Source organism: Garra rufa, chromosome 5 (genome assembly GCF_049309525.1).
Source record: "Garra rufa chromosome 5, GarRuf1.0, whole genome shotgun sequence".
Taxonomy (NCBI): Eukaryota; Metazoa; Chordata; class Actinopteri; order Cypriniformes; family Cyprinidae; genus Garra; species Garra rufa.
This window is the reverse complement of record NC_133365.1, coordinates 51715222-51739159: the sequence shown is the minus strand read 5'-3', so window position 1 is coordinate 51739159 and position 23938 is coordinate 51715222. Positions and strand designations below refer to the sequence as shown.

The window sequence follows — 23938 nt, the reverse complement described above, 5'->3', positions numbered from 1 at the left end:
TAACATGTTTCTAACATGATTAGCAACTTGCTAATCATGCTAACAACATGCCAGTAGCATATTAATCATGCTAGAAACATGTTAGTAACTTGCTAGTCATGTTAACAAAATGCTAGTAGCATGTTAATCATGCTAGAAACAGACTAGCAACATGTTAGTAGCTTGTTAATCATGTTAGAAAAATGCTAGTAACATGTTGACAACTTGCTAATCGTGTTAGAAACATGGTAGTAACTTGCTAATCATGCTACCAAAATTGTTAATCATGCTAACAACATGCTAGTAGCATGCTAATCATGCTAGAAGCAGACTAGCAACATCATAGTAGCTTCTTAATCATGTTAGAAACATCCTAGCAGTTTGCTAACAACTTGTTAATCATGATAGAAACATGGTAGCAACTTGCTAATCATGCTAACAACATGCTAGTAGCATGTTAATCATGTTAGAAACATGTTAGTAACTTGCTAATCATGCTAACAACATGCTAGTAGCATGTTAATCATGCTAGAAACATGTTAGTAACTTGCTAATCATGCTAACAACATGCTAGTAGCATGTTAATCATGCTAGAAACAGACTAGCAACATGTTAAAACATGCTTGTAACTTGCTAATCATGTTAAAAATATAATAGCAACATACTAGCAACTTGCTAATCATGCTAGAAACATGCTACCAACTTGATAATCATGTTAACAACATGTTAGTAACATGTTAATCATGCTAGAAACAGACTAGCAACATGCTAGTAGCTTACTAATCATGTTAAAAATATAATAGCAACATACTAGCAACTTGCTAATCATGCTAGAAACATGCTAACAACTTGATAATCATGTTAACAACATGTTAGTAACATGCTAATCATGCTAGAAGCAGACTAGCGACTTGCTAATCATGCTAGCAAAATGCTATTAATGACAAAAACATGCTTGCAATTGCTAATCATGCTAGAAGCAGACTAGCAACATGCTAGTGACTTGCTAATCATGTTAGTAACATGTCAACAACATGATATCTATCTATCTATCTATCTATCTATCTATCTATCTATCTATCTATCTATCTATCTCAGGATGATTTTGAAATAATTTTTTGAAGTTGAGGGAGAAAATAAGATAGGAGTTTTTCGACATAGCCCAACTTCTGGAACTGGAAAAAAACAGAGTTCAGGCAGAGCAAGACAAGACGAGAGTTTGAGGTTAAAAAGTATACGAATTGTAATTGTAACTGATCGTTTCGCTAGATAAGACCCTTCTTACCATAGAAGTCCACTATATGGAGAGAAATCCAGAAAAGTTTTCCTCAAAAAACAATTTCTGTACAGCTGAAGAAAGAAAGACATGAACATCCTGGATGAGTACATTATCTGTAAATTTTTGCTCTAGAAGTGAACTTCTCCTTTAATAATGGATTTGTTTCTTAAAAACAGGCAGCTAACTGATGGACTGGAGAGGTGTGGATTACTTGTGATGTTTTTATCAGCTGTTCGGACTCTCATTCTGACGGCACCCATTCACTACAGAGGATCCATTGGTGAGAAAGTGACGCAATGCTAAACTTCTCCAAATCTCATATACATCTTGAATGACCTGAGGGGGAGTTTTCATCTTTGGGTGAACCATTTCTTTAAGATTTTCAGCACAGCAGATATTTTTTTGCATCTTCTGCACTAGTTAGGTGGAAAATCATGGCAAAATGCATTAATATTATCATTAGCCAATAAATCTCGGATTAGCGTTTCTACAAATTGCGATTGCATGTTCGAAGACCTCGAAATGTTTATTTTGCAAGCGTCATTGCTGAGTGGATAAATTGTGCTCCTGTAGTGTTTTTTGAGAGTCAAGGGGGTTTTAATTGTACACAATAAGTATAGTGAGGGTCATGATCGTGGATTTCCTTTAATCTGTGTTTGGATACATCTGTGGAAGATAGTTTGAAGTTTAAAGGTAAAAATCGTATATACATCTTAGCGTAGGTGTCTGTGAAATAAACAGTCCTGGGCAGGACAGTCCTGTGCACACGAATATTCAAGTTGTTACGTTGCGTTTTGTATATTTCTAAGGAACGACGACAAGTCTTTTGTAAATAGGAATATTTATACCGTTTACATGGTACATCGGAGCTTGAGTTTGTAGTGCTTGCCGGCTTCATGGAGTGCGAGTTTGTATTTTATTCCTCACTGCCAAATGACGTAGGAGGCAGTTTGTGTGTGTATTTTCTAGGCTAAATCGAGATGTTTACACAGAAAACTTTTGCTATACAATTGTCTTTTATATTTGGCATTGGGGGTGTCACTAGTTAACAGAATCCACTGATTTTAAACCAGTTATGACAACCATTGAAACTTCTCTGTGCATGGGAGGCCTCAATCTGCAAATGCACATGATATTTATCACAAACAGCTGACTCATCCAGTGAGTGACGACACCACTGCGGACATACTTTAGAGATTAATACCATAAATATTAAGCATAACGATTATTATTCGATACGATACGCTGCTTCTATCCTTCGAAATAAAAGCAGCTATCTATATATTCATACTATCTTTATATATAACCATGAACTCTCACAGTGAGAGATCTTTATACAGTAAATGTATATACAGTTTACATCTATTTTATTATATTTAATGCATATTATTTATATAGCTGTACATGTGCAGTCATGGTGGTTTAAAACTAATTTTAATTCAACTTCTTCTTAGTAAACTAACAGATTAATTTGTACATGCGATGCCTTGCGATAACCGAAATCCGATCACTTGACAGGAGAAAAACTGAGGATCTAGAAACTGCAATACTGATGAAGTTTAGGGCATTTATTAAAAGGGACGAAATAAATGATACCAGACGTTAAGAAGCTATGTTATACTGTGTTTCTGTGACATTATTTGTGCCAAATATGCATAGTGAAGTGCTGTTAGAGATATTAGATAATGATCTGTCCTTTAATGAAAACGGATTGAATGTATGTCAAACTCAACATGTGCAATTTTATAAAGACAAAAACGTAATGTAGACTTCATTATTTTTCTCTTTCAAGTGAGATTCATTTTTCAAGTATATGACACTGCAAATTATGAACGTACAGATTTGTAAAACTCACCGATTCACAATATTTTATTACATTTAATGAACTATTTAATTTACCGAATATTTATTCCGGCTAACAAAAGTAACTAAATGTATGTACCAAAAACTAAGCTACAATAATTAATGCCACGCTTTCATTTAAAGAATTATTTTCACTATTTAGAAAGATGTTTTTCCTGTACCTCCTGTATCTCCTTTTTTATTTTATCCAAGTATGTTTCTATGTAAGATGCAAAAATTGTCATAAAACATAAATAACATTTCACAAACCTTGATCTTGACTTGCTGACTGTTTGAGAAACACATTTCAGAATGATAATTAATACAAATATTTTGTTATTATATATATGTTATTACACACACACATGATTATTCACAAATCTTTGCTACCAAATATTTTTTTTGGAACCTGTGATACTTTTTTCCAGATTCTAAGTTAAAAAGAACAGCATTTATTCAAAATATAATTATTTTCTAACAATATAATATATATATGTAAATATGATCAATTTTAACACATGCTTGCTGAATAAAAGTAATAATTCTTTCAAAGAAAGAAAGAACAAACATGTACTGAACTTTTGAACAGTAGTGTATATTATTAGAAAATATGTTGTTGTTGCTGTTCTATTTAACTTTTTATTCATCAAAGAATCCTAAAAAACACTTTGATCACAGAAATAAATTAGATTTTTAATGTGTATTGAAATAGAAGAACGTTATTTTACATTGTAATTATATTTTACAATATTGCATTTTTTTCAGTCAAAAGTTTGGACACATTTCATTTAATTTTTTTTTTTTTTTTTTAATTTTTAGTCAAATATTAATTATTTAAAAAAAACAATACAATTAATTTAATTTAATTTAATTTTTTTTTTTTTAAAGAAAAACATTTGTTTTTTTCCATGTGTCTTAAAAACACACAGAGAGTCATTCCTTGGCACAATTTGTATTTGAAAATCAAATCAAATCAAATCAAAAATATATTGTCTTGTTTTTTTAAATAATTAATATTTGACTAAAAATGAATACATATGTGACCCTGGACCACAAAACCAGTCTTAAGTCGCTGGGGTATATTTGTAGCAATAGCCAAAAATACATTGCATGGGTCAAAATTTTTGATTTTTCTTTTATGCCAAAAATCATTAAGAAATTAAGTAAAGTTCATGTTCCATGAAGATTTTTTGTAAAATTCCTACTGTAAACATATCAAAATGTAATTTTTGATTTGTAATATGCATTGTTAAGAACCTAATTTGGACAACTTTAAAGGTGATTTTCTCAGGCTTTTTGATTTTTTTGCATCCTCAGATTTCTGATTTCAAATAGATGTATCTCAGTCAAATATTGTCCGATCCTAACAAACCATACATCAATAGAAAGCTTATTTATTGAGCTTTCATATGATGTATAAATCTCGGTTTTGTCAAATTTAACCTTATGACTGGTTTTGTGGTCTAGGGTCACATATATACAGGGAGCATTTTTTTAATAACTAATATTTTATTGTTTTTAAAATAGAAATATTTCATTATTATTTTATTATTACATTTATTAAACCTATTAAAATATTACCTTTTTTTTTTTTTTTTTTTTTTGGAATAGTTCAAGAAAAATTGACAACATATAAAAAAATCCCAACATTACAAATGATATTTTTATTTCCTATTTTGTTGAAGATCAATTTCAGACACATTCCAGGACAAGAGAAAGTTTAATCAACACTTTTAGGGATTATAGATACTGAGGACTCTATGGGCGAAAAGAAAACATTATAAAAATAAATTTTAAAACAAATGATCAATAATACATCAATAAGCAATCTGGCTTGTGGTACAATCTTTGCAGAAAAGAATCACATTAAAATTAGCTTTTTTATTTTTGAAAACTGACAAAATGAACACTTATTTGCACCATTCTGGCTACTTTATGTCAGACCTGAGTGTGGTAGTGATTCTCTTGAAGACACTTCCTCCTCTGAAAAAATTGAATATTTCCTTTAATCTTTTTGAAAGTGGAGGTTATAGGAAGATCTTGCACTGTGACGATTGACAAGGTTTCTGTAAAACCCTCCATCATTCACGGCTGTTTCTAACTATCAAAGGTCTAAGAAGGCAGAGTTTGAATGGCTAAAGATGGGTCACTCAGGAGTTTCGGTCGTGTCTGTCTATGACGAGAGATGTGTGGCATTGTGGAGAAAAGAGAAAGAGGGATATTTCAAGTCTATGATCTTTTCCGTCTGCCTTCCAAGTTTCTGAAATTTACTGGCCGGATCTTCATCTCCGCGAATGGAATCGAATGCTCGTGGCCTTTCCAGTGGAACCAATTGATGCCCTGTGAATTAAAATAGTTGAATTGAATTTAAATATGTTACAAAGTATTTCGATGTTGAATATAAAGGGCTGTAAAGTACTTGTATGTATATCATTATTGCATACAAATATTATTTGGGGGAATTTGTTGCATTATTAAACCTAAAGACTTGGACTACATTTTATGGATTAAATTTCCAAGACAAAAATAGATATTTTTTTATTTTAATCAAATGCACTTTTATTTAAACCATTGGTCACTATAGTATAAATCTAAAGTATAATTCCATTTATTAATATTATTTAACTACATTATGAGTTAACATGAACTAACCAGCGATATTTTAATATTTATATACTATTATAGTTTTTTTATGGTAACATTTTACCATGAGGTTCTATTAACATGAATTAACAATGAACAATACTTCTAATGCGTTCATTAATCTTAATTAATGAAAATTTTAGTTGCATATGGTTATATAATTTCATGATTTTTGTAACCCATGCTATCAAATAATAATACATAAAAAGAAATACAAATGCATTACTCATTGTTAGTTAATGTACTAACTCATGTTTATTAATGTAGCCTTATTGTAAAGTGTTACTGTTTTTTTGTACTTTTAATTTTCATTTGTAATTTTTTTTGTCATTTTATGTGCTTGTCTTTTTATTTTTATTTTTTACTTTATTTTAATTATTATCATTATTATTATTTCAGTTTTAGTTGTTTTAGTTTTTACTTTCTTTCCCCCAGTAATGTTACTGTTTAAGTGTAATTAAATTTAGAAACTGAAATAAGTTAAATACATTTTTTTTCTAATTTCAGCTTTATTTCAAATGTTTAATAGTTTTACATTTAGATAGAACTAACCCTGCACTAAAGCATTTATCAATCTTAGTCAATGTTTATTCAAAATTTCCTTTTAAATTATTTAAATCAAAAGTTGTATCTGTTGATATTATTTAATGGGACTGAACTAACATGAACTAACAGTTGTATGTTTATTAACCAACAAAATGAATAAATACTGTGAAAAAATGTGCGGTTCGTTGTTAGTTCATGCATTAACTGACAATAACTAATGTGACCATATTGTAAAGTATGTATCTTTTTGTCTGTTTTACTGAGGTAAGTCAGACCATGTTTATGTTACCTAAAAACAGCCAGTAAAATTCAATTTAACTGTAATTTAATTACTTTTCCCCTGAAAAAGTAAAACAAGGGATTATTTAATTACAGTTAATTTTTATGCAATTGAACGTAACACTGTGTATAGACTGTAGAACATTTATATACGATACGATAATAGATTTAACATCAACATTTAAAGTCTAACCTTAAAATGCATGCTTTTTATGTACCCTTCTCACTCTAAATACTTTGGTGAGTTAATAAGGTTATTAGCATGAATATTACTTGGATATTGGCAGTTTATTATTACTTAAAAAGCACATATAAATGTTTCTTCTAAATCCTTAACCCTACCCAGTTCTTAAACTCAACAACTACTTTACTAAGTATTAATAAGCAGTAATTAGTATTTTGAGGCAAAAGTTAATAGTTAGTAAATAGTAAGAATTGGACCCTAATCTAAAGTGTGAGCAGAATAATTTATGTATTCTAGTCTATTATTTATTTGAAAAATTTAAAAGAACCGTTTTTTGTCTATCCTTGTATCATTAACTTGTCAAGGTTGATATAGAATTTAGAAAGTAATTAGTAATAAGTAATTAAATACTTTTTGGACAGTACAGTAATCTAATTACACTGTTGAATATGTAACTAGTAATTGAGTACTTTTAACCTCTGGGCCTCCTCATTTAGGGGTCACACTTGGCTCCCTTGCGGTCAAAAGTGACCGAAGCCTTAAAAAGTAACTTTTTTTTTTTCTTCAGGAAAATCAATTAAATACATTTTTGTTCAATAATATTTTGTGATTATTATTTAGAATTTTGAGCATTTTTTATGAATCTATGCAATATTTATACAGTTTTAATGAACAATTTTTCCCACTAGAATTATTATTATATTTTTTCATTTAATTATGTATTTATAATTTTTCAATAAATACAACATTTCACATTAAAATAGAGTAAAAGCATTTAAAATCCATTTTTTAAGTGAAAATTGCACCATCTAGTGGCATAAAAAAATAAACACTTTTTTTTTTTTTTACTGTTTCTTCATTTTAATAGGCTTTGCATTTAGAAATATATTCAGACATTCTAAAGATTACTTTTGGCAAGGTTTAGATATTTTTTGATTGGATAAATATCAGGTTTTGCATTTTTCTGCTTATTTCTGTGTGTCTGTGTGTGTGTGTGTGTGTGTGTGTGTGTGTGTGTGTGTGCGTGTGCGTGTGCGTGTGTGTGCGTGCGTGTGTGTCAGTTCTGTACTTTTGATATTTTAGAGTGTCAGTCCTTGCTTGCTGAACACTTCTTTTCAGCACAGTGGCTGATTTGTAGCTTGTACTACCAAAAGATTCTCTGAATTGTCGCATTTTTTCGAATTTCCCATTCATTTCCTATGTCGGTCATTTTTGACCGCGAAGGAGCCAAGTGTGACTATTTTCTTTTTGACCCTTTAACATATCCGAATCATGTCACTGATTTTTTTGTGTACTCATATAGCTAATGCAACAAAAGTCACCAAGTGTCATCTCATTCTGATGAAGCTACGATTTTTAAAAATTCAAAACATAAAATTTTTCGGTCAAACATGACCGAAGAGGCCCTTAAAGCAACTTACCCAGCACTAGTCAAAATATTGGTGAATATGACTTACTTTGCTGTGACTGCTGTCTCCATATTTGCCCATCAGGTTCACTCGATGGCAGTTTTTATACCAGAACGCTCCCTTGTAGGACAGGGCGCAGTTGGTGACAGCAATGTCATTGTCATTGTCGTAGGTGGAGAAGGGTCTGTTCTGGTGATATGACAAGGAATCACCTAAAAAAAGACAGATATTACAAGCTAAATATTACAAAACCTTTGCCATCATTGGGAATAAAATACCAGAATTCATTTATGAATGATGCATCATGAAGTACGCATGCATTCTAAAGTGAAATGATCTTTTCATCGTCATATTTGCATGAGATACTCTTAAAAATAAAGGTTCTTCATTAGCATCAATGGTTCAATGAAGAACCTTTAACCTCCACGGAACTTTTCCACTGGTTAAAATGTTCTTCACACTTAGAAAACAAGAAGGTTCCCTTAATAACTGTTCACTTTTCTTTTGTACGGTGACCGCGAGGGGACCTGATTGGTTCACACATTTTTTTTTTTGTGTGGCCATGACATATTAATTACATCATATTATGTTGTGGCTACGAGTTTATTGCGTAAACGACCCTGCTATTTATTAATATTTTATTTTAAATTAAGAAATTATTATAGAAATAAATACATTATTAAATGATTATTCGAAAGAAGTTCATCATTAATAAAATAAAAATAAAGTACATTAAATAAAATAGGCCTACAAGACCCATTTTTATCCATCCCACAGTCTTGTAAGTCTATTTTCCATATTTGTATTATTATTATTATTAGCCTATTGTTATTGGTTATATTTTTATTTTTATTTTCATTTCTATTCATTTTTTCTCATTTTCATATGATTGTGATTTTTACTGGAATGCAATTCAAAGGTTGACTTTAACATACATATATTTTATTTTATTTTGTCTAATAGACTAGCCTATATAAATACTATTGTGTTTCACTGAGGAATGAATCATTCACGTAGTTTCATTTGTAAATGAAAACACGCTCATTTATTGTCACATACGTGCATAAATACAATCATAAAGTCAAAACTGTATTGGCATAATTATTGGCCATTAACAAAATATAGCCCTAACAAGTTATTAAAATAACAATAGCATAATAATAATAATAAAGTGACTTAGGGCTATATATTTATATTTATTGTGTATCACTTTACCTAATTAATGTTCTGTATATGCTAGTATTTGCATATATTTTGCAAATCCTGTAAATGCCTGACAATTGTCCCAATAAAGTTTTGACTTTATTATTGTATTATATATTACTTATAACTGCATAAAAATGTTTCTCGTAGACTTTTTTATTTGATGTACTTTATGTCATATTTATTTATGATGAAGTTTGAGCGTAGACAGCATTGCCTAATGTTAATCTAATCATTTAATATTGTATTTATTTCTATAATAATTTCTTAATTAAAAATAAAATATTAATAAACCTATCTCTGATAATCCCGGGTTGCAATGGTCACACACAGGCCAAGAGAAAAATATGTTCCCTCAACATAATCGAGGCAACAAGATATTCCCACGAATTAATATCTTGTGGCCAGGACATATGACGTTCCCACGAGTTTATTTGTCGTGGCCTCGACAAAATTAGGTGAACTGATCATGTCCCCTGGCGGTCACCGTACTTTCGGAACCGAAAATGTTTCTTCTATGATACCCCTTTATTTTTAAGCATATTTTTGTATTTGATAACAGCGTATATCAAATGCATAATGTATATATAATTCACCTGCGGTACCACTGTATGCACCAATCTGGATCTTGTAGCGGGAACGAGGATCTGCGATGTAAAATTTATCGTAGACAGCAAACACACTCTCCTGTCCGTCACGCAGGTCCACACGCAACTCGTACTGGCTGGCCGTTGTGATTTTGTGAAGATTTGAAAGTCCTGAAAGACAAAAACACACCATCTGTGTCAGTAAATCCAGATTTAGAAGTGGATTGAGGGTTATAATGACTTTGGCCTGTTAAAATCGAGCCGCACCGAGCCAGAACTCATCGTTTGCGTCACCGAATCCTGCAGAGTAGTTTCTCCAGTTCCTGTTGAAATCCAGCTTGCCGTTATGGCGCCGTAGGAACACCTGTTTAAAACAGAGATGTCAACAAACACATTTGTGTAAAGGTGAAGTGTGTAAGTTTTGCACCACATGCATTGCATTAGTTGCACTGCACCATGTGCATTGCCTAGACATGCATTGCCTAGAAACTAAACCCTTGACCTTGACACTGCTAGATCCATGATTTACTGTTTAAACTTCAGTAATGTGTACAGCCAAACTTAACTTTCACTTTCGGTCACTTTCAACTCTGTTTTCTGCATAATGAGACCTTGATTGAGCTGTGGTAAGGTTGCATCAGACATTTGTAAGTTCTTAGTTAAACTGGTCATTCTTAAGGCAAAACATAGCTAGTAGTTGGTAAGCGATCCTTTTAAGAAATGCATAGTTGCATATATCATATTGACTTTTAACCTCAATGATTCAATGGCAAGTTGCCTTCAAACAGCTGGAGTTGTATTTAGGGCTGGGCGATTAATCGAAAAGTACTCGAAAATCGACATTCAGAACCTATAATTGATCAAATTTTTCCAGGTCAATTATTTCAATTACTTTCCCTTTAAAAACATTACTGCGTGTGGAGTCACGTGACCCCGCTCCGTTACGTTACGTTATTCCTCCGACATGTCGATGGAGAGCTTAAGCAGTATTTATACAGTAAAACGTATTTACAGGATATACAAGAGTAATTTTATTTCGAAGAGTTACTGCTTATTTTCTACTTTTAATATTTATTATTATTTTATAAATAATTTATTTTGTTTCCAAAAGTGCAAGTTATTTATTTTCACTAATTTAAGAAAAATGTGACTTTTCATTTTAAGCAATGTGTGCTTTAATTTCAGTTGTTCAACACTGATGTTCAATAAATAATCATAGATAGTAGATAGTGTGTGCACCCTTCATTCAAAAATCTCTCACTTGTAATATGTGAGCATATTTACTGGACAAAACTTGTCAGTGAACTATGAGGGCAAAAAATAAATATTATTTAAATATAATTAAATATAATTTTATTAATGAATAAAATAATCGTTCATTAATCGTAATCGGGTTAAAATGTTCAATTAACCGAGATTTTGATTTTAGGCCAAATCGCCCAGCCCTAGTTGTATTGAATTCTGAGAGTTTCTTGATTATATATTATTTTGCCTAGGGAAGCTTTTTTCCACCGCAGAATGGAAAAGAAAAAATGTAATTGCCACTTTTTATATCTCACGATTCTGACTGATTCCCAGAAGTTTGAATAATATCTCACTATTCTTAAAAAGAAAAAGAAGATTTTTTTTTTTTTTTTCTCAGAATTGTGAGATAAAATCTCTAATTTACTATTTTAAAAAAATTGTGGCAGAAACTAGCTTCCATACTCACCTTATGGTAAACAATATTTTCCCACTTAAATTAGAGATGCACCGAAATAAAAATTCTGGGCAAAAACGAAACCAAAAATTCTAGATGCACTTGGCCGAAAACCCAAACCGAAAATGCTTTGTAATAATTATCTATTATTTTATTCAATAATAAGTTAAAAAGTAATTTTTTTATTTAACATCATAATTTTAATGATACAGAATTAAAAGCCAGGTTTGAAAAAAGCATGTAAAAGTCCTCCTACTACATCTGTGTGCATGTCAACTTGTAGGAGGACTTTTACGTGCTTTTTTCAAACCAGGGAAGTGACGTCGACGTGTCGCCATTTGTAGTTTTTTCGGCTAGTAGGGATCGGCTAAAACGTGTTTTTAAAACACTCATGGTGGACTTACAAATGTTCTGATGTAGCGTTTTGTGAGTACATAACCTATTTACACTACTGCACAAGTTTGGTAAGATTACTTGCACGTTTAGTGGTGCAATCTACGAGATACATCACATGTACCATTCACTCCTGTAACAAGCAATTCGAAAAACTCTAATATCTCCATAAATGTTTGACTAAGGTAAAAAAAAACTTCGGATGGGGTATTTACAAGGGCTTCGGAGTGCATAGCAATGAAGTCAATTCTACTCCGAACCATCCCTTTAAGGTTTGATAATTGATGCAATTTAGTAAATGTAAATCTGCTATTTTATTCCTGCTGATACACTTGGTTGGATGAATGTCCATGTTCAGTTTATACAGAAAGGTAAGTTTCAACAAGTTTAATTGTGTAATTTGTGCAATGCAAACGTGTTTAGTAGTGCGCAAGTTGAAACTCAGTGTGCCTCTATGTCAAAACTCACCATCCAACCGCCGCCGTCAGTGGTCATGTCACAGTAAACACGGACCGGCTGCTTCTCGTCTCCACCGATGTAAATGGTGTACGGACCGGAAGACGTCTCTCCATTCAGCAGAGCTTCTGAGCAGTCTTTGGCGGTTTTGTAGCGCATACCAACTGCACACAATATGAGGAATAAAACAAGGTTTGATTCAAACAAAGATCACAAGAACAGCAAGTTCTTTTTTCCAAACAAGTCCATAACTCTAAATTTGACAAAGAGTAATAGAGTAGAAGTTGTGCTGCAAGTAAAACAGCATTGTGTGCAGTAAACGGACTGACCTGTGCTGAAGACAGTGCTGATCTGTTTGCTCCTCTTGTCCTCGGCGACGGCCTGTAGTCTGATGGTGTATTCAGTGCTGCTTCTCAGATCAGACAGACTGTGTGAGGTCGCAGATGGCTCTAGATTCAGTTCCTGTGTGAACACGCATCAGTCATGATCAGTGTTGGGGGTATTACAAGTAACTCAAGTTACGTAATAATATTACTTTTTACAAGTAACTAGTAAAGTAGCACACTTTTTAATTGACAGGAAAATATCTGAGTTACTTTTTCAAATAAGTAACGTCAGTTACCTTTTTCCCCCATTTATTGATTAAAAGCTCTACTGGCCTCATGTTGAGAGAAATCATGAGTAAGATGTTACTTTAGTTCTAGAATAAATATGAACATGCATTTCATCTCACTCACCAAAAAAAAAAACAGATATAGTATTCCTCAAAATGAATAAAAACAGTGAAATTTAACTCAGAATATGACGCAAACCTGCAATAATTAAATACGTTGAATAATACAAATATCCTTTATGTATTTAATCCCATTCTATTAACCGATGTCTTTGCTGCCGACCTTCGATGATCCAGTTCATCCGTACTAATAAGCAAAAATTACTCAAGATAATCAAACATTTGTTTTCCTTTTTTTATTGCTAAAGAGCTCAAATTTTTTCTACTGTACAGATGTGAATTTACTTTTCTCTAAGTTTGAGGCTTTTGATGTGAAAAGCTTTTACATTTGCCAAAAATAAAACTTTTTTTTTAATTAAAAACAAACTAGCAAGCCCTGCCCTGCCCAGAACGCAAAAGTAATGTAACGCATTACTTTCCGTAAAAAGTAACTAAGCAACGTAATATAAAGTAACTTAATATTGTAATGCATTACTTTTAAAAGTAACTTTCCCCAACACTGGTTATGATCTGAACATCTCAGTAAGTAAAGATTTCTGATATTCAATCATTTTTATGCATTATATATTATGTATTATTTTGATCACTTTTGTAATGTTGCAGCACTTTTTACAAATAAAACATTATTATTAGTAGTATTTATTGTTGTTGTTGTTTAATCATATTCACAAATATAACTCTACACAAGTGGGTAAGTAAAAACATCTGAAGGTTAGTAGGATGTGAGAAATGTCTGACCCTGACATCGCCGTCAGATGTTTCAAAGGTCAGGATATATCCGGTGATGGCGGCCCGCGGCGGCGTCCAGGTGAGAACGGCGCTGTCTGTCTGAATATTACTGGCAACCAGATCACGTGGAGCGTCCACATCTACACCAGAGAAATCAGATTACACTCACATTTATTCAGACAATTAGATGAGGTAGAACAAAAACAAAAAACATGCTAATTATTGTTAGAATGTCACAACATGATTTTGAGAATCAGTGGAATTTTTAGTGAAGAAAACTAAAAAGTATCCTAAACTCAGCATCTCTCATGCATCTGATGCATTATGGGAGAATATATAAATATATATATATATATTATACATTTTTTTTTTTTTTTTTTTTTTACAAAACTGATGTTTTGCCAAAACAGTTAAAAAGTGTTGAAAAAAGCTGACCAAAATAAGGACAAAATAATAATAAAAAAAATTATATTAATGTTGATATATTAGCATATTTATCACATGCAAAAACAAAAATCAACACATGCATAACAGAATTTCACTGTAAGCTTTGGTAACAATTTTCAATTTACAATTTACAACAAGGTTCATTAGTTGACGAACTAAGAATGAGCAATACTTCTACAGCATTTAATAACTTTAATGCATTATTAAAATCACAAGTTGTGTTTGTTAACATTAGTTGATGCTCTGTGAACTAACATGAACAAATAATAACTGTAATTTTGTTAACTAACATTAACAAAGATTAATAAATAGTGTAAATATGTCGTTCATTGTTAGTTTGTGTTAGTTAATACATTAACAAATGACACCTTATTTTAAAGTGTTACCATTTTTATGTGTAAGATCAAAGACGAAAAAGGGTTTAATCATAAAAACAATAAGTGCAATACTAAACTGTTGTTGTTTTTAAAAAAAATTAAAAAATAATAAGTTTTAATAAATTTAATTTAATAACATTTTTGTTTTTCTGAGCCAAAAATAAATAAATAAATATTATTCTCTAATTTACAGAGGACACCCACTAAAATGTCATTCAGTGTAACAATCTTGTCAGGCATATTTACAACAAAAATAAATTTGTATTTATATAATATTGAAATATGAATTACTTTCACCCCAAATACTAGTTGTAATTCCACATTTTTAAAACGTGCAACTATACTAGGTTTTGCCCAATTGTGAGTATAATTTTACTCATTTAAAACACAACACAATTTAGTATTATTCACCCTTGTTCTTTTATACATTTTAAATATGCACAAGTCAGAATAAGCATGTTGTTTGAATTTTTACATAAATATTATGTTACACTGAATGACAATGTAACATTATTTCAACCAAATTTTGACATTTTATTCTCCAAAAACTTATTTGAAACCTTAAAAGTATTCATATTTCAATATTATATAAATATAAATTGATTTTTGTTGTAAATATGCCTGACAAGATTGTTACACGGAATGACATTTTAGTGGGTGTCTTCTGTATATTAGATAATAATATTTATTTATTTATTTTTGGCTCAGAAAAACAAAAATGTTATTAAATTGAATTTATTAAAACTTATTATTTTTATTTTTTTATTAATTTTTTTTTTGAAAAACAACAATTTTCAACAATTCTCCTTAAAAGTAGACACTTTACTTGCATTTAATAATGCTATCTATGGACAATAAAATCACTTCTGTAAATTTCTTTAACGTCTTTGACCCATATATTTATTTATTTTATATATAACAGATAATGTCATAACAAAATGTTTTTTTAAATTAACATATTATTTACCTCTAGCCCTAGATATGCCATTTTTGATGACATTTTATACTCCAAAAACCTTAAAAGTAGACACTTACTTACATTTAATGTAAAATCACTTTTGTAAATGTCTTTTGATATTGACATCTTAACTCTGACCCATAAATTGCTGTACAATAAAGCAGTGCAGCTGTTTTTGCAGAATCCTATAGGGGGCGCTAGAGCACCAGAAATGGCTGAAGCTCACCTGTAATAAAGTCTGTGGTCGCTGGAGCACTTTTCTGTCGGTTTCTTATGGCATAAACATTGACAGTGTATTGAGTTGCTGGAGCCAGTGAGCTCATCTCAAACTCCACCGTGTTTCCAGAAACCTGCTCTGATATCGGTGGCACTGTGGAGAGAAACACAAGGATCAGAAAAGATGCTATAAAACTAAAAGAGACAGAGCCTGAGAAAAAATAGAGTAACTCAATAACAGACATGGGTTTATTTTGGGTATAGCTTGACATGTCAGGCAGTGACAGCAGTGTCCTGCAGTGTGACATGTGATATAGTGAAATATCTAAAAACCTATTTTTGCTCTACAATGCAGACAAGTCAAACGTGAATAAAGAAATCCAAAATAGAGCACAACAAAGAGTGCAGGAGTTTGCTCACCGGTGTCTGCGCTGTATGTGATCACATATCCATCCACGGTCGCCGCTGCGGGTTGCCACAGCAACAATGCCTTTGTGTCAGTCACATTGACAGCAGTCAGGCTGCGGGGCATATCTAGGGCTGGAGGTAAATAATAGATTTATAAATGCTTTATCATTTATTAATAAATAAATAAAAAACACATTTTGTTATGCTATTATCTGTTATATATAAAATAAATATTACAAAATTATAAATTTACAAAAGTGATTTTATGTCCATAGAAAGCATATTAAATGTGAGTGAAGTGTCTACTTTTAAGGTTTAAGTTTTTATAGAATAAAATGTCAAACATTTGGTTGAAATAATGTTACATTGTCATTCAGCGTAACACAATATTTACATAGAAATTCAAACATGCTTTTTCTGACTTGTACATATTAAAATATATAAAAGAATAAGGTAGCATATTAAATTGTGTTGCTTTAAATCAGTAAAAAAATTCTTACTGGCAAATGGGCAAAACCTAGGATAGTGGCACATTTAAAAAATGTTGAATTACAACTAATGAAAGTAATTTGTCTTTTAATGTGTCATAAATTGATTTTTTTTTTGTAAATATGCCTGACAAAACCATATATTTTATATTAATATTTTATATATCTATCTATCTATCTATGTTCAATTTATATCATTTATATCATTTAATAAATATTTTCTTTACATTACATTCAATTTAAATTAATTACTATATATATATTATATTATATTACATTATATTATATTATTATTTGTCATTTATAAAATAAAATGAAATAAAATGTTTATTTTGTTATGGCATTAATTTGATTTTAAAATAAAACAAAATAAAATAAACGTACAAATTGAAAAATATTTTGTTATTGCATTACTAATTCAATTGCATTATTATTTTTAATATTATTAATATATAAAAATAAACAACGTATATTTATACCGTATTCTAATATTCATGTTAAATATTTTACATTTACATATTTACATTTATTTTTGATTTAAACCATATGTGACCCTGGACCACAAAACCAGTCATAAGGTTAAATTTGACAAAACTGAGATTTATATATCATATGAAAGCTCAATAAATAAGCTTTCTATTGATGTATGGTTTGTTAGGATAGGACAATATTTGGCTGAGATACATCTATTTGAAATCAGAAATCTGAGGATGTAAAAAAATCGAAAAGACTGAGAAAATCACCTTTAAAGTTGTCCAAATTAGGTTCTTAACAATGCATATTACAAATCAAAAATTACATTTTGATATATTTACAGTAGGAATTTTACAAAAAATCTTCATGGAACATGAACTTTACTTAATTTCCTAATGATTTTTGGCATAAAAGAAAAATCTAAAATTTTGACCCATACAATGTATTTTTGGCTATTGCTACAAATATACCCCAGCGACTTAAGACTGGTTTTGTGGTCCAGGGTCACATATATGCTCTTGTCTTTACATTTATAAAGACACGTAAATAACTCATCTGTTACATATTATAATTAGTAACAATTATTATGTTATATTATATGTTAAAATAAATACATCTATATAAAATAAAATTAAATAAAAACACTATTTTGCTATGATATTGATTTGTTACATGTAAAATAATATTTATATCATAACAATTATAATGATATGAAAACAATAATTATATTACATACAATTTTGTATTATAGATTTGGGGTTTGTTTACAGATCATTTCCACTCAGTTTGAGCAATACTTATCGTAATGCTTATCTTAGAGAAACCCATTAACCAGTTAAGTTACTAAACCAACCTGTTGTAAAAGTGTCAGACACTGGTTCGCTCTCCTCCAGACCTTTCACTGCAACAACCGACACCTGATACGTCTCTCCGGGAATCAGATTTATCAGCGAAACCTGAGACTGCGACCCGTCCGCCATCAGGACCATGGGAGCACCTGGTAAAACACAGAAGAGAAGCACGAGTTTCATTAAAAATGTCTCAAAATCTTTTAATCAACTGTTTTTTAGTCTTCAGTTTCAAAACTAGCTCTGTTGTTTGCATATACAGTTGACCTGCACGACATTTTGCTGCAGAGGACAAAGAAAATTCAAAGGCATAAATACACATTTGAGCAATTCGGAAAATGTAAGTTAAATAATAATAATAAAAAAAAAAAAATCTAATTGGCTCTAAACGTTCATGTTTAAAATTATTTAACCCCCAAAAGTCAAATTTGGTGAAGAATCTTTTATTCTTTAAAACTACTAATAAACGCTACTTGGATGTGTTTAGAAGCTTCTGCAATCTGCTACTGCAATCTTGGGCAATTCCTCACCTAAAAAGCTTTTAATTCACTGATAATGTGTAACAGCTTAAGCCAAGTCTGTTCAAAAATCTAATTGTGTTTTAAAACAAACGAGTGACTAAAAACAGCAATGTTGAATAGGGGTTGAATAATTATGGCTGTGTTAAAATCCTAGAACCTAGAATATTACATTATATATTGAGGATATAACTTAAATATGCCAGTAATCTGTTATAGATGCAAGTCCAGGATCTTCAGATAAGTTTGTATTTGTAAAGTACTGCAGTCTCTAGGGGAGTTGAATCATTTCGATTGCAGCTGCATCTAATATAATGCTTTCAAGCATTCGACAGGGTTTTAAAAGAAGCAGTACTTGCCTCCTTGGATTGGGATGTAAGTGATTCTGTAGGAGTCCGGCTGGGATCGCGGTAGAGTCCAGGAGGCAACAGCTGTTGTGTCCGTGATATCAGAGAAAAGAAGGTCCCGAAGAACTCCAAGGCCTGCCAGACAGCAATGCAGATGTATATTTAGCAACAGCAAGAAAAAACATTGAAAAAATTGGGAAAATTATCCACCCAGGGTCCGTATGGCCATGAGGTTATGAAATGAATTCAAACAGCCACTGGAAAATAGACAAAGACCACTGAACTGCAGGAGAAGCTGGCCTTTCCCTAGTGCAATGAAAAAAGGCCTAAAAGAAAGATCCGTTAGTTTTTACAGTGCAAGAATCATCCACAAACCCGTCCGTTTTTAACACGATCAATCATGCCAAAATCATTCAATTGCATTCAAAAGATTTTAACCTGAAGGCATGTTATTTTGATCATAAACCGACACACAGTCATTAGTTCTCAGTGCATGCGGACAAATTAATATCACGTTTTCCCACATTGATGGTTTAGTAGTGAAATGAACTTTGGGAGACTTTCCTTTGGGTGCATGAACATACACAACGTTCCTTCATTAAAGCATGCAAGGTTAAAGTCAACGTGAATTGAAAACCAACCACCTTCCTTCATGAGGTTGTCAAAATGTCTGTTTGTAGTGTCTAAAAACCCACAGCAATCTTTCTGCATGGCATGCAAATAGTGTTTGCTGTTGACTTTAACCCTGGATTGAAATATATCATGACAGATACATTTCAAATCAGATGCATCAAACATCAGTACCTGTTTAGGATGAGGAGTGTTATTCAGTTGTTAAAGATCGTACTCCCATCACATTGCAGCCAAGAAAGCCCCTCGAGTCCAAAAACGAGCGTGTTTGACAAGTGCAATACCTGTTCTGGCAACAGCGGTAACGGGTTGAGAGCGGTGTTCCAACGTGACCCCGTAAAGCTCAATTTCGTACTCGGTTCCCCCCAAAAGCTGAGTTAAAACTTTGGTTCTTTCATCGCCTGGGACAACGAACTCTCGAGGGTGGGAATGCTTTCTCGAATCTCTAACTTTGAGCACAAATCGATCAAAAACGTCGTCTTCTGCTGTCCAGGCCAGCCGGAAACTCTCAGGGGTGACGTCCGACACGAAAAGGTGCTCGATCTCTGGCTCTGCCTCTGATTGACAAGGGGAAATGTGTCTTTTTCTTGTTTCAACAAGAGTTTGAGACAGACTCAAGGGTGCGGTATTTCCAATTGCAGGTCTCCACCCATTCCACATGCATCAAGTATGAGTACAGCTACCTGTGTTAGTTAAACCTTCGACACATAGCAGGAACATACGCGCATCCCTTTGTGACTTTTTACACTGGTTAACATCGTAAATGGCATTGCAAATCATGCATGCCACTTACATAAGACTGTCTTTCTTTCTTTCTTTCTTTCTTTACAGTGATTTCATGCAAGACTGTGTTCTACAGCCTCAAATAAGACTGTGTTTCTATCTTGGCTGCTGTTGTAAAACCTTCCCAGCTAACAGGGAACGTTCTCAGAACGTTCTGAAAATGCTGTAACATTAATAGAATGTTCATTTAAAGCTACACTCTTAAAAATCAAGGTGCTTCACGATGCCATAGAACAGGCTTCCCCAAATCTTACCCTGGAGGTCCAATGCGCTGCAGAGTTTAGCTCCAACCCTGATCACACTCACCTACCTGTTTTTCTCTAATGATCCTGAAGACCTTGATTAGCATGCTCAGGTGTGTTTGATTAGGGTAAGAGCTAAACTCTGCAGGAAAATGGATCTCGAGGTCCAGATTTGGTGATCCCTGCCATAGAAGAACCTTTTTGTCTAAATGGTTCCATAAAGAACCTTTAACATCTGAAGAACCTTTCTGTTTTACAAAAGGTTCTTTGTGGCACATAAGGTTCTTCAGATTATAAAAAGGTAAGCAAGAAATGGTTCTTTAAAGAACCTTTGACTGAATGGTTCTTTGTTGGACTAAAAATTGTTCTTCTATGGCATCGCTTGAAGAACCTTTTGAAGCACCTTTATTTTTAAGAGTGTACCTTGGGCTTTTATAAATTTATTGAAACATTTGGTGTTTTAAATGTTACTGCTTGCTACTTGTTTCAGTTGATTCAAAGAACATTCAAAAGTAACATTCTATTCATGTTTTTTGTAACACACAAATAACCTTCTGAGAACATTCATGACTTAATGGGAACGTTAGTGCAACGTTCTTAGAACATATTTCGCTTACACTCTTAAAAATAAAGGTGCTTTCATTTTTGGTTCCACTAAGAACCATTCAGTCAAAGGTTCTTTAAAGAACTATCTCTTTCTTGCCTTTTTATAATCTGAAGAAGTTTCTTTCGCCTTTTGTAAAACAGAAAGGTTCTTCAGATGTTAGAGGTTTTTTATGGAACCATTTAGACAAAAAAAGTTCTTCTATGGCATCATGAAGCACCTTTATTTTTAAGAGTGTAGCTGGGTTGGTGAATCCTGATAATATGAGACTTAATAGATACAGTTTTGCCAGCCGTTCAGTAGAAAACACAGTTTAAATATGGCATCACGCATGTGTATGCTCATATTTTTGAGGAAAAGGGACCAGTACAAGCAACACTAGAAAAAACAAAATGCTTTACTGATGGAGGAGACCTGGCAAATAAACAGTAGACAGTGTTGAGGAGGTAGTCGAGTTGTGCAGAAGCTTCCCAACCAAAGCTTATATCAAACAGCAGGCCATTATCTAGAATTTGGACTGTAATATCTAAAAGAATGTGTAAACACAGGACATGTTCAGTTGTTCTTTTTAATGTCATCTGCTTCTGTTTTAGAGCTAACTAGAAAACCAGAATCAGACAGAGCCTGTTTATTAAGCTCTTTTTGATTGTTTTTCTAGTGTTTCTTTTTGTGACTGTAGATCAGTCTGTGAACTAAGTAAGTAATATACAGCTGAATCAACAAATGTAAATGCATTCATACTTCAAGCACTAGTTTGGAAAATATCACACTTTAACAAAAATAAATATATAAATAAATTGTTTATTTATTTATTTATTTCCTGGTCACCTCGCATATGTAAAAGTCAGATGACAATTTATATGTGACCCAGGACCACAAAACCAGTCATAAGGGTCAACTTTTTGCAATTGAGATTTATATATAATCTGAAAGCTAAATAAATAATAGGACAGAACAATTTGGCTGATATACAACTACAGAACATATTTTGCTTACACTCTTAAAAATAAAAGTGCTTTAAAAGGATCTTCAAAGCAATGCCATAGAAGAACCATTTTTGGTTCCACAAAGCTTAAAATTTTAAGTTCAGTCAACTCAAACAAGTTTAGTCAACTTCAAATGTTAAGTTGTACTAAGTGACTAAACTAAAATTTGGTTTGTGAAACTTAAAAGCTGTGTTTATGACCCAGCTGCCTTAATTTTTTAATTTTAAATCTAAGTTGTCACTTAGTAAAACTTAGCATTTTAAGTTGACTAAACTTAATTTTTAGGCGACGGAGTAGCAAATTATTTTAAGTTGACTCAACAAATTTTTAGTGTACAAATATACCCATGCTACTTAAGACTTGTGGTCCAGGGCCACATATTAAGACTTTTTTGCCTTACTGTACTAGAAGTATCAACATTCACTGCACAAAAGATACTACTTAATGCATTTTTATTCTCTTTTTAAATGGTTTTCCACAAAAAAATAGTATTTTCTCTATGCAAAAATCTAAATTCACCCTAAAAAAGACTGATTTTTCTGGAAAACAAGATAAAAAATAATGCATAAAGAAAAGAAAACTGCATTAAGTATTAACATATCAGAGAGCAACTATCTCACTCTTGAACATGTCTTGTGCATACATGTGCTACTTTACAAAAACCATAAGCTACCAAGCTTGGGCAGTGAAACCTTTGATGTAAAGGAGTGAAGTGCAGTTGAAAAGCAGAGAGCGGTACCTGTAACAGCCACTGTGGTGATTGGACGAGACTGTAACCCATTCCCTGACACCCCGGTCACACTGACCTCATAGCCAATGCCAGTAATCAGGCCCAAAACATCCAGCACGGTCTGGTTCCCCGGCACTACGAACTCTTGCGGCTCCAGCAGCTGGCCAGAGTCCGACACTTTTACCTGAAAATGGCTGAAGCCTTCAGAGGAATCTGCCGCCCAGGACAGCCGAAATCCGTACGGGGTAATATCCGAAACCGCAAGCTTTTCCACTTTAGGTAACGACGCTGGGTTACGTGGCACAGCATTCGTTTGGGTCCCGTGGTTGCAGTGTTATAGGAGGGGACAATACAGGGTGAGGATGTATAATTGATTCTGCAGTGATTGCAAGGTCAAAATAACTTATGATTGTATGAGCTTGGCATTCTTGGTTTCTCCATGTAAAATAATAGGGTGCAATACAACTGCATGCAAACGCAATGGCAAACAAAAGAAGAAAACTGTAAAGAATTAATCTAATCAACCATCTGTGGTAATGTCATTAGACATCATGAGCTTAGACTGATGCAAAAATGAGTTTCCACACTGCAATACTACTTCCTTTTCCTTAAGCAAGCCAAGTTAAGTTGCAAACTGAAACTGCATCTGAACACAAGCCTTTTACAATATGTATTTTGTCTGAAAAGCCTGAAACTAAAATCTCAGGTCACTAAATATAATGCAAAACTACAAGAGAAGACGAGCTTTTAAAGGTTTAAATTTACACCAAGACCAACATGGCAATATATATTATAAAATAATAAATATGCATACACCATAAGTCAAAAGTTTTTGAACAGTAAGATTTTTAATGTTTTTTAAAGAATTCTCTTCTGCATTTTTTACTATTTAAAATAACTGCTTTCTATTTGAATATATTT

At 32.3% G+C, this 23938-nt stretch overlaps 1 protein-coding gene across 3 annotated transcripts in view; it reads right to left on the bottom strand.

The window, feature by feature from the left end:
* Positions 1 to 4749: 4749 nt before the first annotated feature.
* Positions 4750 to 23938, bottom strand: part of tnca (tenascin Ca) — a 96281-nt gene continuing 77092 nt past the window's right edge. For 2 of the 3 annotated variants that reach the window (XM_073840770.1, XM_073840771.1), the window contains 12 exons: positions 19957 to 20229; positions 19055 to 19177; positions 18183 to 18326; positions 16380 to 16499; positions 15970 to 16113; positions 13971 to 14101; positions 12829 to 12961; positions 12512 to 12663; positions 10219 to 10315; positions 9961 to 10122; positions 8210 to 8373; positions 4750 to 5440 (listed from right to left, as the gene is read on the bottom strand). In XM_073840770.1, the coding sequence (XP_073696871.1) occupies positions 5330 to 5440; positions 8210 to 8373; positions 9961 to 10122; positions 10219 to 10315; positions 12512 to 12663; positions 12829 to 12961; positions 13971 to 14101; positions 15970 to 16113; positions 16380 to 16499; positions 18183 to 18326; positions 19055 to 19177; positions 19957 to 20229 (1754 nt within the window). In that variant the 3' untranslated portion in view covers positions 4750 to 5329. The remainder of the gene's footprint in view (positions 5441 to 8209; positions 8374 to 9960; positions 10123 to 10218; positions 10316 to 12511; positions 12664 to 12828; positions 12962 to 13970; positions 14102 to 15969; positions 16114 to 16379; positions 16500 to 18182; positions 18327 to 19054; positions 19178 to 19956; positions 20230 to 23938) is intronic. The other variant, XM_073840772.1, reaches the window with a different exon arrangement.